The sequence below is a fragment of the Plectropomus leopardus genome, chromosome 3 (genome assembly GCF_026936395.1).
Source record: "Plectropomus leopardus strain MGB_pleo_1.0 chromosome 3, ASM2693639v1, whole genome shotgun sequence".
In the NCBI taxonomy this organism is placed as follows: Eukaryota; Metazoa; Chordata; class Actinopteri; order Perciformes; family Serranidae; genus Plectropomus; species Plectropomus leopardus.
The window spans coordinates 22,892,183-22,904,213 of NC_142178.1; the positions used below are offsets into that span (position 1 = coordinate 22,892,183).

At 41.3% G+C, this 12,031-nt stretch overlaps 1 protein-coding gene across 1 annotated transcript in view; it reads left to right on the plus strand.

The window, feature by feature from the left end:
- Positions 1-675: 675 nt before the first annotated feature.
- The window catches only part of nr3c2 (nuclear receptor subfamily 3, group C, member 2), a 97,389-nt gene continuing 86,033 nt past the window's right edge, over positions 676-12,031 (plus strand). The window contains exons 1-2 of the mRNA XM_042484494.2: positions 676-1,086; positions 2,676-4,502. Of these exons, the coding sequence (XP_042340428.1) occupies positions 2,695-4,502 (1,808 nt within the window). The 5' untranslated portion in view covers positions 676-1,086; positions 2,676-2,694. The remainder of the gene's footprint in view (positions 1,087-2,675; positions 4,503-12,031) is intronic.

Below are 12,031 nucleotides of genomic sequence, written 5' to 3' on the forward strand. Positions count from 1 at the left end.
AACTACAGCTTAAAGTTTGGCTGACCAGCACGGGAATAAATCTATTTTAACTAAATGTAAAATCCATATTGAACACATGAAGCCTGTTTCATTCGAGGTGTGAATTAAGGAACAATATCACAGTTTGACATGGTGTGAATAAAATTGACATCTTGACCACTCAATAGACCTGCTTTTCCAAAAGCAATAGAAATATTGCTCCACCTAGTGGAGGCAGCCGTCACATTGTAACAGGGCAACATCCTGACTCGATTTCTCTCCTACAGTAAGAATGACTCCTCACTCAATATTTGCAGGGCTCTTGTAAGATCCGTGTGAAGTGTAAAAGTGAGGCTGGGGAGGCTCCTGCTCTATCCCCTCTTATCTATATGCGCGTACACGCACGAGCTCCGTATGGACAACCTTTTCAGAGGTGGCAGTAGAAAAGATGAAAAGGAGGAGGGGGGAAAGCAGCATAAAGTATGATGAGGGAAGAGGACAGATTTAACACCGACGGAGAAATTGAACAAACTTGCAGAGAATATTTTAATTAAATCAAAACGCCTGCTCTTCGCTGTTATCCTCCGAGTTGATTTCCAGCAAGGCTGCGCTGAGCACGGTGCCCTATTTCCAGGCGGCTCTGTCTACCTGCGCTGAGCCCCTCCCCTCTCCCCTCCTCCCCCCTCCTCGGAGTTTGTGTTGCACTCGTTGCAGTAGGAGGGTCCATGTGCACAAATGACGTCGCTCTGAGTCCGAACGACTCCTTCGTTTGTTTTTATTACTCTTTTTTTATCTCGGGCCCAGAATCGGTAATCTGCAAATTTGCGGCCATAATGTGAGATCATCTGCCGCTGTCGTCCGACCCGTCGCTGCCGTTCGTCCTGTCAGGAGCAGCGGCTCGCTGTGGAGGATTACTCGTGATAATACGCAGTAGACTTCTCACAGTGTGTCTAGCTGTCAAACTGACAACTATGTATTGGAAAGAGTAGACAGAACACGTTTGTTCATATTTATTGACTTTGCTTTTTTTGCGTGTCTTTTTCTGTCCTCTGGATTATCGCTGCCCAGCAACACGGCCACCTGACAACTCTGAATGTCGTAATTAAGGTAAGGAAGGACGGAGCTCAGTGTTTGACTGTACATTTTAATTTGGCGCTGGCTCTCGGGTGATACTGAAAGCAAACTCCTCACTCTTCAGTCGGATGATTAAATGCATGCATCCTCGGTCCGTTTCGCTGTGGGAGACAAATCTAATAACTTTACACCGGGACCGTTAGCCATTGACGGAGTCTGCTCCATAATAAAAGTCGCCAAGAAGTTTACGCACTTTATGCACAAACAGAAATAACCACAATCATTTTCTTAGTAGATTTTATTTGGCTTTACGCACCTGTCAAGAGGTGCTGAGAAATATCTGGTGTTCTCAAATTCTTTCCAAAAATACGACTTAAATAATAATTATTTTCTTCCTTCTGCTCCCGCTACGTCGTGTCATTCCAAAAGCTATTACTAAGATGACTTTAATAATAACTTTAACAGCAACAATGTACCACAAATCGGCTTTTAGAATTTATTCTGCGCAAACGCAAAATGGAGAGATATGCAGAGAGTTGCATGTCCTACAGAGGCAGGGCAATCACAGCAGGACAAGAGGAAGGAATTATCACTCTTGCATCTCTTTTTTTTTTAAATTTATTTTTATATTTGTGGATCTGCACGTAACGTGTATGGGATATTTTGCGGGCAATGTGAATAACTTTAACTCAGATGTCTCGGCTGCTCCACAGCTGTGAGCCCGTCGCACAGTGCACCGTAGTGCTCAGAAAATAAATCTTCAAACATCACTGAAAGCAATGCCCTATCATTGCAACCTGTTATGTCAAGTGTGTTATTATTTCCAGTATTTTTGTTGCTTTTGCACATGACGGATCCAGCCGCTAAAGCAACATTTTAAGTTATGTCGCAGCTATGTTGTGGCTGCTAGAGCAATAACTATTGAGTGACAGCTTTCCGACCAATCCATGGATGTGTCTGATAAAGCTGGTGGACTTCTGGCTGAGTTGTCCAATAGAGGCGCAGCAGAGGTGGGAATTTAAATAAAAAGCCCAGACGACGTCACATAGATACGTTAACCCTTGCAATGCAGTTTTCCACAACTTATCAGACTGTACATCCCCTGTAGTGCAGCGATAAGGAGCGTTATCAGTGAGAGAGGAAATACTGTACAGACTTGCTTTGAACTTCTTTATATTAACATACTGTTTGTACAGCGTCTAATTTATGTTTTTGGATTGGTATTCTTTCAAAGTAAGTCATTATAATATCAAAATAAGTTCAATCTTGTATGTTGTGTGTAGAGAGAATACTCATACATCATCACACCGCCCTTTTCCTTTGCCCTACCTTTTATGCCTCATTAGGTTTTTATCCACTGAAGCAGAACTTTCTGCTTTGGCATCCATCCAAAAACTAAAAGACTATATTTACACTGTAAATTTAAGATTCATTAGCATATGCCTGAATACATAATTCAGCCTCACATGAGACCTGTAATCACTGTCTGAATGAATGAAATACCTTTAATACACCTGTCACTCAACTATAACCATTAAACCAATGCCTTGTGTGCAGCTTGTAACAACAGCATTGTGAACTTTTCTGATTGAATTCTTTTTTTTCCTGTTTTTTTTTTTAAGGTGAATCAATGAGCCAGCAATGGAGACCAAAAGATACCAAAGTTTCTTTGACGGAAGCGATACAGAGAACAGATGGTCGCAGGTCCCCGGCACCATGGAGCACTGCTGCAGCACAGAGGATTCAAGTTTGACTAGCAGTGATATCCTGATGGACATAGTCAATGTCAGCTGCCCTGCTGGAAGCCCGGCCACCGACTGTAAAGACAACAATACAAAGAAGCAGGAGCAGCCAATGCTTCGGCTCAGCCAGAACCAGCCATTTGTTCTCCCACACTTCAACAACTCTGTCCATGGTCATAAGCAGGAAATGGACTCCAAGGAGCTTTCCAAGACTGTGGCTGAGTCTATGGGCCTGTACATGAATGCTGCCAGGGAGGCAGACTTTGCCTTTAGCCAGCATGGGGGCAGTAACAGCCCTGGGAAGATGTATCCAGTGTGCGGACGGGCTCTAGAGGAGGCTCAGTGTGGTTCCACAAAGAACCCCAAGTTAAAGCCATTTGGTTTCCCGCAGCCCAGCACCACTCCCAGAGAGTGCACCGCTGGGACTCCGGTTAGCTCAGCTTCAATGCTGGCCTCATCTCTGTCCTGCAGCCCCCAGACGTCCAGCTCCATCTCCAGCCCCGGGGGCAGCAACAACATGGTGTCTTCAACCACCAGTCCCCCTACGTGTTTCGGACCGGTGTGCTCGTCCGTCAGCAGTCCTGTCAGCCAGACGTCTTGTGCTGCAACTCTGGCCCACATCAAGCGCAGGAATTCAGCCACATGTAGCCCCGTGGAGTCCAGCACAGTGGGCTCACCACCTCTCACCAGCCCGCTCAACGTCATGAGGTCCCCCATGTCCAGCCCCCAGAGTATGAGTAGTGTGAGATCACCTCCATCCTGCAGCACCACCTGCAATGTTAGGTCATCTGTCTCAAGCCCCACAGGTGGTAGCTGCACCGGTGCAACCAACAACTGCAACACAGCAAGACCCTCTATCTCCAGTCCAGCCACGGGGGGCACTATGGCTGTCAGTAGCCCACAGAACCCCTCCTCAGGTGGGTTTCCTGTGTCCAGTCCTGCTAGTGGACTGGGTTTGGTGCAGAACGATACCAACAGCCCAGAAGCAGCAAGTCTGACCAGAGACACAGACTTCAAGAACTTTGAATTCCCCAAAGTAGAGATGGTAGATGGGGAGGTGTTCAACGTGGGCTTAGACCAGATGGGCATGGTTAAATACATTAAGAATGAGCCTGGAACTGACTTCAGGAGCATGTGTTTAGGCAGCTCCAAATGTAATGCGAGTAGCACACCTTTTATCACACAGATTAAGAGTGAGCCAAACAAAAATGAGGGATGTATGAACCAACAGCCCTACGGTGAGCAATCACCATCTCTTGGTCTCTTTCCTGCATCCGAAACCACCTATTTGTCCCTGAGGAATAACATAGATGAATACAGTCTCTCTGGTATCTTAGGACCCCCTGTCTCCTCTATGAATGGGAACTATGAGCCCGATGTGTTCTCCAACAATGTCCTGTCTAAAGGGGTTAAGCAGGAGACCACTGATGGCAGCTATTACCAAGAGAATAACAGCATGCCCACATCGGCCATTGTTGGAGTTAATTCCGGTGGACATTCATTCCATTACCAGATTGGAGCGCAAGGAACAATGTCTTTCACGCGGCATGATGTGAGAGACCAGTCCAACCCTTTGTTGAATCTAATTTCGCCCGTAACGGCGTTAATGGAGTCGTGGAAATCTCGACCGGGCATGTCACAGGGGTCATTGTCAGCCAGAGGTGAGGGATACCTGGGGCAGAACTGCATCACAGACAGCATGTCAAGGTAAGGAAACGTCTCTATGTAGTCTGTATGTATGCCTTTCATTGCATCACAAGTTCAGCTTTACAGAGAAAAGCAGTTTTCATATTTCCTAAATAATGATTTTTTGTTTGTGTGTCAGTATACCTGTATAATAGCGTGCCTCTCTAGAGGATCAGATAGATGGAGCGCCAGTTTGTTACAGTCAGACTCATATTGCACAAGGGACTTAGGGCGTTTGCTTTGAACAGTGCAGAAATAATAACAGCAGGGCTTGGGAAAGGCAGCGGGACGCTGGCTGGGGGAACAGGAATTAAAGGACGGGGTCCAGGTCATTGTTATAGTAGCATGTGATCACAACATCATCCCTGCTAGCACTGCACTGTGTTGTACTGTAACACAGAGGCAAAGTTTACCTCTTATCGGGGGCCCTTGTGTATGTACAACAACAACAAAATTTATTGGTCTGTTATCGGGAGGTCCAGCTAAGACTCAGTGTAATGCAAATATCTGTTTTTATGGGCCCTGAGCCACTGGCAGCGTCATAAATTATGAATGATTGATCACATGCTTTTGTTGCCAAACTGATGAAATAAACAGTTGCGTTTGTGAGGGCGGGGGCTGAAACAAAACAAACAGGCCAAAGGGGAAAAAAATCTATAATAGCCGCCAATCTGGCAAAGTGAAACTTTGACACAGTTGTTGTACTTCCAGTATGCTCGGGTGTCCTAATTGCATGTGAAGCCGAAGGAAGTAAATTATCATTGACACTGTTAATGACAGTGGATATCAAAGCCATTATCTAGACCATGAAACAAAAGGTATCATTGTTGAAAACACAGAAGTATGTATAATCTCCTTACTGTTAGAGGTGCTGGTCTTTATTTGCAGTAAATCAGAGGAAACGTTTGTGGTTTTGGGAAACCTGGTGTGATATGATTTCCCTGTATGTAAACAGCATTAAGTGTCCACTGGTGTTCTTATAAAGTACATTGCTATCCTCTCTTTATGCATGGGATGTTATAAATTCACACTTTTTATGAGCTTGTGCAAAGAAGCACTAAACCAAGTCATAAATGACTTCCTGTTTACTTGCTCACTGTAAGAGAAGTACAGCATTTTAGCTGCAGCTGGGATGATGATGTACATTGCTCTGCTATGTCAAACCGTGACTTGACCATGACAGTTCCAGAAGGACTTTGGGGCAGTGATGTTGCACAGAATCTCAAAATTTAGATTTATTAGATCAAAAGCTTTCCTGATTGAATTTGCAGAAACCAAATTTCACAGATCTCACTGATTGTTCTGCTATTTTCAGTTGTCTATTTTCATTTTCTTCAGCTGTTGTCGTTCAGATTGGAGGGAGAAGTTTGGAGGAAGGGACTGGGGAGAAGTCGGTTTATCTGTTACATAATCACTGTCTATTCACTCTGGTCATTAACTGCAAACTGATTCACCGTAGCTTGCAAATTCAATGTAAAACTTTGAGAATAATGATGGTTATTGCACTAAATATTAAACTCTGAGTAAAACATAATCCGTGATTTCCTGAACATATCATAAATGTTAAAAAAAATACTTGTGGAAAACATGGGGAAATATGTAGCGCTGGATTGTGGAGTTAGACCATTAAACTATTTTATTTTGTTACCATTTCTGGTCCAGATCTTTTTGATGGGCCTAAAAGCTTGCTTACAGATGCACTCAAGTCATCCTTAACATAATCCTTTCCTTACTATATAAAATATAATATCGAAGCCACAGACTCTAGTTAGCAGCTAACTTAGAGGCACAAAGTACTCATGTCTCCCGAGCCAAAGAGTGAGCCAGCACGCAGATGCAAACTGCTCTCAGCAGCTTAACCAATAGCACAGTAACATACACACCCTGAACCGAAGAACGAGAGAGTTGCTGTGTGGCAACAGACTCTTATTCAGCCACTAATAGTAGCTAACTTTGGCACAAAGCACACACCCAAAGCTGTGAGCAGTACCTGCCGGCGGATGGGTAGCTCATTCGGCTAAAACGAATAAAAGGTACCTGTTGGGTCTTTACAACTCCTTCAGTGTAAATGTCCCCAGCGTTTTAGAGCAGAGAATACTGCTCTGTTTTAACAATTATGAAACCTGATTTTATATACTTGGCGATTTTTTTAATTATTCAAATTTGGTTTGGTGATCAATAACACATTTTTCTGTGGTGACTTAAAAGTTAGGAGTTGATGCATCCATCATAACTTTTTTAGTCAACAAAAATGAGAAAAATACTGTTTTGCTGTAAAATGAGTGGTTTGATTTGGTTACACACAGCTATATAATAGCTAATAACGTGAAGAACTGATTAACTGTGAGTAGATGAATTCCTGAAAATTTTTCCTAATTCTTAGCTCATAAAAAAAAGTAGATCGATTGAATTGTTAATGATTTGTATTTCTGTGGAAAACATGTTAAGTAAGCATGTTGTGTATGTGTGTGTGTGTATGTAGTCACAGTGCATCTCACCCACAGATCTGACCTGATTATCTTATCATCAGTGTTTTTCACGTCTTCTCTGTTTGACATGTTTATTCAGCTTTATATGTACAGTGCATGCTCGGCTAGAGAGACGATACCCTGCCTTTGTGTGTGTGTGTGTGTGTATGTGTGTGTGTGTTTGCGCGCGTGCGTGCTATAACAACGCTCGCAGCTCTGAGGAGACTGATACAGCCCCGTTACCTTGGAGGCGACCCATATGGCAGGAGCCAAAGCGATGTTGACGGGATCACTGCCACCTTGGTCCTAATGAGATCCAGCTTAGCCCTAATGTCAGACAGGATGACAGTAAGAGGCGGGCCACATGGCAGCCAGCCAGGCAGGCAAGAAAGCAGAAAGACACAAACACACATATACATACATACATACATACAATTACTGCGCATACACGCATACAGTATTCACAGAACAGTCTCAGGTAGAATGCAAAAATCTAACATTTTTCAGAGGTTTCTGCCCACTTTCAGTGTCTTGTTACACCAGTAGTATTGTATTGATTGACAGCTATACTTAGACATAAACATGGGCTTATTGTATCCTGCCTAAAATGTGAAAATGCACTGCAGGAAATCTGTGGTACTGTCGAGCCTTGGACTGACTACATAGTGCCCAGGCCCAATATTTCATAGGCAAAAATGTTACGTAACCATTAAAAAGCACAACTAAAACTCTTTGATCCGCTGAAGCCTTGGATGACAGAGTGTAAAATCCCTTGGCTCTTTTTTTTCTCACTTTGGTTTCCTCTGTAAATGGTTTTAATTAAAAATGGCTGCTCATCTGAGCAGTCTGGATTACTTTGTGCGAAAACGTTTTAACTGAGATTCACAAGAGAGGAGGAAGGAGGGGGAAAAAAATGAGTCGCCCTAACCAGAATTGTTGTATTTATGTGATGTTTGATTTAAACTTAATGCTGAGACAAACTCGGCGGCCAGAACGGTGTATCGTACGTGATTAGAGGTTTGGGTGCTGAAATTCTTTTATCACAGAAAAGTTAAATTCCTGTATTTATGCTCTGGAAGACTATTTAATAAGCTGTGCACCATAGTTATGAAATAAGTCTGATTTGTATGAAATATGAAAATATGGAAATTATCATAAAATGACCTACATTTGTGCTCTGGATTATGTTTGCTTGCTGCGTAAATCTCCAAATCTCTTTTCACCCTATTTAGGGCATTTTTGTGCTGGTTTTCACAGTAATGTTTCACCAAATAGAATTACTCTAAAAGTTGTCAGCCCCCTGACCTAATAATTTCATAATCTGACAAATGGTAAAGACTCAAAATAGAAGCCAACAATGTGTTTTTTTCTTCATTTAGATAAGCTCTCATTACATTTTTGTTAGCTTTTCTATGGCAATGGGGAAAGTGGCACTTTGCTATGGGCTGATATTTCCCTGGCTTTAAGCTTGCAGCCTGTAGATCAACACAGTGTCCATCATAAGGAAGCACCAGATTGGAGCGAGGAGAATGCTTTGCACTGGACTCCGGCCAACCCTCAATGTTCTGTAGAGGGATGAAAAGGCATACTCCTGAGAGCACACTAATAAGGCTTTAATTGTATGTTCCTCCACTAAATTAATGGATGGAAATGATTTGATTAATTCAGACACTGCTGGATACTAATATCCAATTAAATCCCAACACCAGGCATGCACAGGGGCTCCCAGTGCATTATGGGTTCCTGTCTATATAAAGCAAGTAGCTGCTTGTTTGGCTTGTGAAAAAGATGTTACAGGTGAGGGTGTTGGGGAATGGCTGTGGGTCTCAGGTGTCGACACTAATCTGGCAAAGATGTCATCTTATGGTGCATGCAAGTGTATTAATTATGTGCATTCTCATGTGTACTGTCAAAACTTTATATTTGTTTTATTTTGTATTAATCGTTTTACTATGCTGAAGTTTAAAGCACATATGCTGACAAACTTCAAGTAACGATCACATTTTTACTATTCGTCCATCTTTATTCATTAACTTCCTTGACTCAATGCAATTAAATGAATGCCAGGTGGCTTTAGAAAAACACACAAGAACTTCTTTAGCTTACTCTTTTGAGTGTGTAGAAATTCTTGTTGATATATGGAGTGCAGACCTCACAGTATTGAGTATGAGTCATTTCATACACTCTTAAGCAAGACATATTAATATGGTGGCCATTCTGCAAGAGTGTTTGACAAACATAATAAATCATTTTCTTTTGTTACTGAATGTATGCAGCTTTCAGCCCGTATATTGATAAAGAATAATGCAGCGTGAATAGCAGGGGCTGTCCACATTTACTGAATAATTGGGTTCAACCATTTGAAGATTAAAGTCATCATGTGCTCACAGTATACTGTACATTCCTCAGATTGTAGTGTAGACTTATTTCAAAGGAAGATATGTATTTATTTAATTTTTTCAATGTGTCTCAAATGGCATTTTATGATTAATTCAGACAGTGTGGTGGTTTGTGAGGACACTGGTCGAAATGTTCATGTTTTTCAGAGCGACTAAAACGCTGTAAGATAATTGAAAGCCCACTGAAGGATACTAGGGATGTAGCTCATCTCAGCCAACAGTTATTCTCAATAAAATATATAATGTAGAAAGGACAGCACTCAGCAATAGGACTGCAGCTAACAAGCATTTTCATGGTCACTTAGTCTGTTGACCATTTTCTCAATTAATCCATTAGATGTTTGGTCTATAAAAGGTCAGAAAATGGTGAAAAATGTCAATCTTTTTTTTTCCACAAAACTAAAAAATGAGGGCATCAAACACCTAATCTCCTGCGTTGTAGAATTTTTTTTTTACGCCTCAATTTGTGCCTTTTATGGTGTAAATACCTTGAACTCTGTCAACATAAAAGCGCTCTTTTCAATCTACCCCTATGTTTCAGAAGCTGGAACTAGAGAATTTTGACCTTTTTGTTTAAAAAAATTACTCAGACCAATTACGCAATTATCATATCAGTTGTCTATTAATTTAGTAGCTGACAAGTAATCAGTTATGTTGTTGCAGTTCTACTCAAGCACAATGTTAAGGTACCCTACAGTAGAACTGTGTGACATTAAGAAAATTTAATTTAATTGGGACGATTGATCAAAATCTTTGTCAAGCACCATATTAGTTGCAGGATTTGGCAAGACAAAATAGGCAATAATGGCTTTCAAATGGACAGTTAGGACCATACAACACACATTCTAGCAATCTGAAAGTGATCAAAGTAACATTTTTCACATTATACATGCTTTTCATGGACTAAAAATGTCTTCTGAACTGCTGTCATAGCACATGAATAAATGTCTTTGGCAGTTCAAACTTTGTCTTTTAGTATGACAGTCCAGTCCAACAGCTAGTGATGAAAATCAGCTTGTTCTCCTAAGCACATATTAGCCATGTTTTCACATCGAGCATGGAAACTTGTAGAATTTCAGTCTGTGAATCAGTTTAAAGAGAGGAGCGTGACACTGTCTGGCTCACGGAGGGAAGAAAAGTACTTGTATACTGATTAAGCATTGAAAATACATTTTTAGTATAATAGGATTTGTCATGTCCAAGGACAGCCTTGAAGCACCTGAACAGCCCCACTGCCTGAAACCATTTCTCTTAAAAATAGACAAATAGCTGAACGAAATTATTATTTATGTTTTCAATCTTTCCCCTCTTGTGTGAATTGGCATGGCAAAAAAAGAAGGAAAAAAAAGAACACAGACTGGAAAAAATCTAAATGAATAAAACACCTGAATGGATAAAAAATATTATAATACATAAAGCCTACAAGAATCCAGTTCTTTTTTATCTGCTGGGCAGCCAATCACTCGCTGGTGTGGGTGGATTGGAGGCTGTGGAGAGCAGAGTGGTGAGACTGTTTTCAAGGTTTGAGTAGAATGAGCTGGTCTGACTGGAGAAATTCTTCTGTCTGCTGGTTCTGTGATTTTTATGATGATGATATATGATTTTATCCTTTAAAATGAATGCTTGGTGTCAATAAAGGCTCCTTTTGAAGCATTTTAGACTTTGGTGGCAAGGTAAAGACTTACTAGAAGAGAGAAAGACTTAAACGGTGCTTAGAAATTTCTTGAAAAAGGGAGTTAGTAGACCACTTGCAGATTCATAGCTTCATATTGGAATTAGTTTACATGTTTAAGGGCCATGCTGCAAAAAAAATCAAAACAACATTAATTGGTAATTCGGCCTTCCTCTATTTAGTTACAATCATTGATGAGACCCTCCCATTTACTAAAATACTCATTCAACGACTGCTGTTGAAGGTACACAGATCTTACAAAATTAGATGATATGATTTAAGACATTTTGTTGTATTAAAGGTCCAGTGTGTAGGATTTACTGGCATGTAGCAACTAGCGAGGCAAAGAAGAGGTACTGGAGACTGTGTCAAGTGTGTAGAAGAACTACCATGTCTAATGCAAAAAATGCAAAAAAAATACACACAAAAAAAAGGCAAATGGCCCTATCTAGAGCTAGTGTTTGGTTTGTCCGTTCTTGGTTACTATGGAAACATGGAGTTGCAACATGACAGCACTATGGAAGAGGACCAGGCCCCCAGTAAAGCAGCTCAGCCTTGCAGCTAATTTCTCCCAATGGTTACTTGCGATATTGCAGCGAAAAAAACCCCTCCAGCCCAAAAAGCATTTTCCTCATAGACCACTATTACAAAAGAGACCTCTGTAAAACTGCTGACAAGACACCTCCAACTGCAAAATAGGCCAATTATGACTCTTTCTGTTGTGATTTTTTGATCCATGGAGGTTTTATAATTGTTGAAAACTTTCCTGGTAAAGAGAAAAGTCAATGCTACTGCACATATTCAATGAGTCATATACTGCAGAAGTACAGCCACAAAGCTAAGAACTTTTGGCGTATGTGTCAGGCGAGCACCTCCCCTGGATGAGCAGGCAACATCTTGACATCTGGTATATAGTTATAATTATACATCTATGAAGAGGACCTACTCTGTATGTAGATATAAACGGCTCATTCTAAGGTAACGAAAATAAAACAATTCCTATTTTCAGGT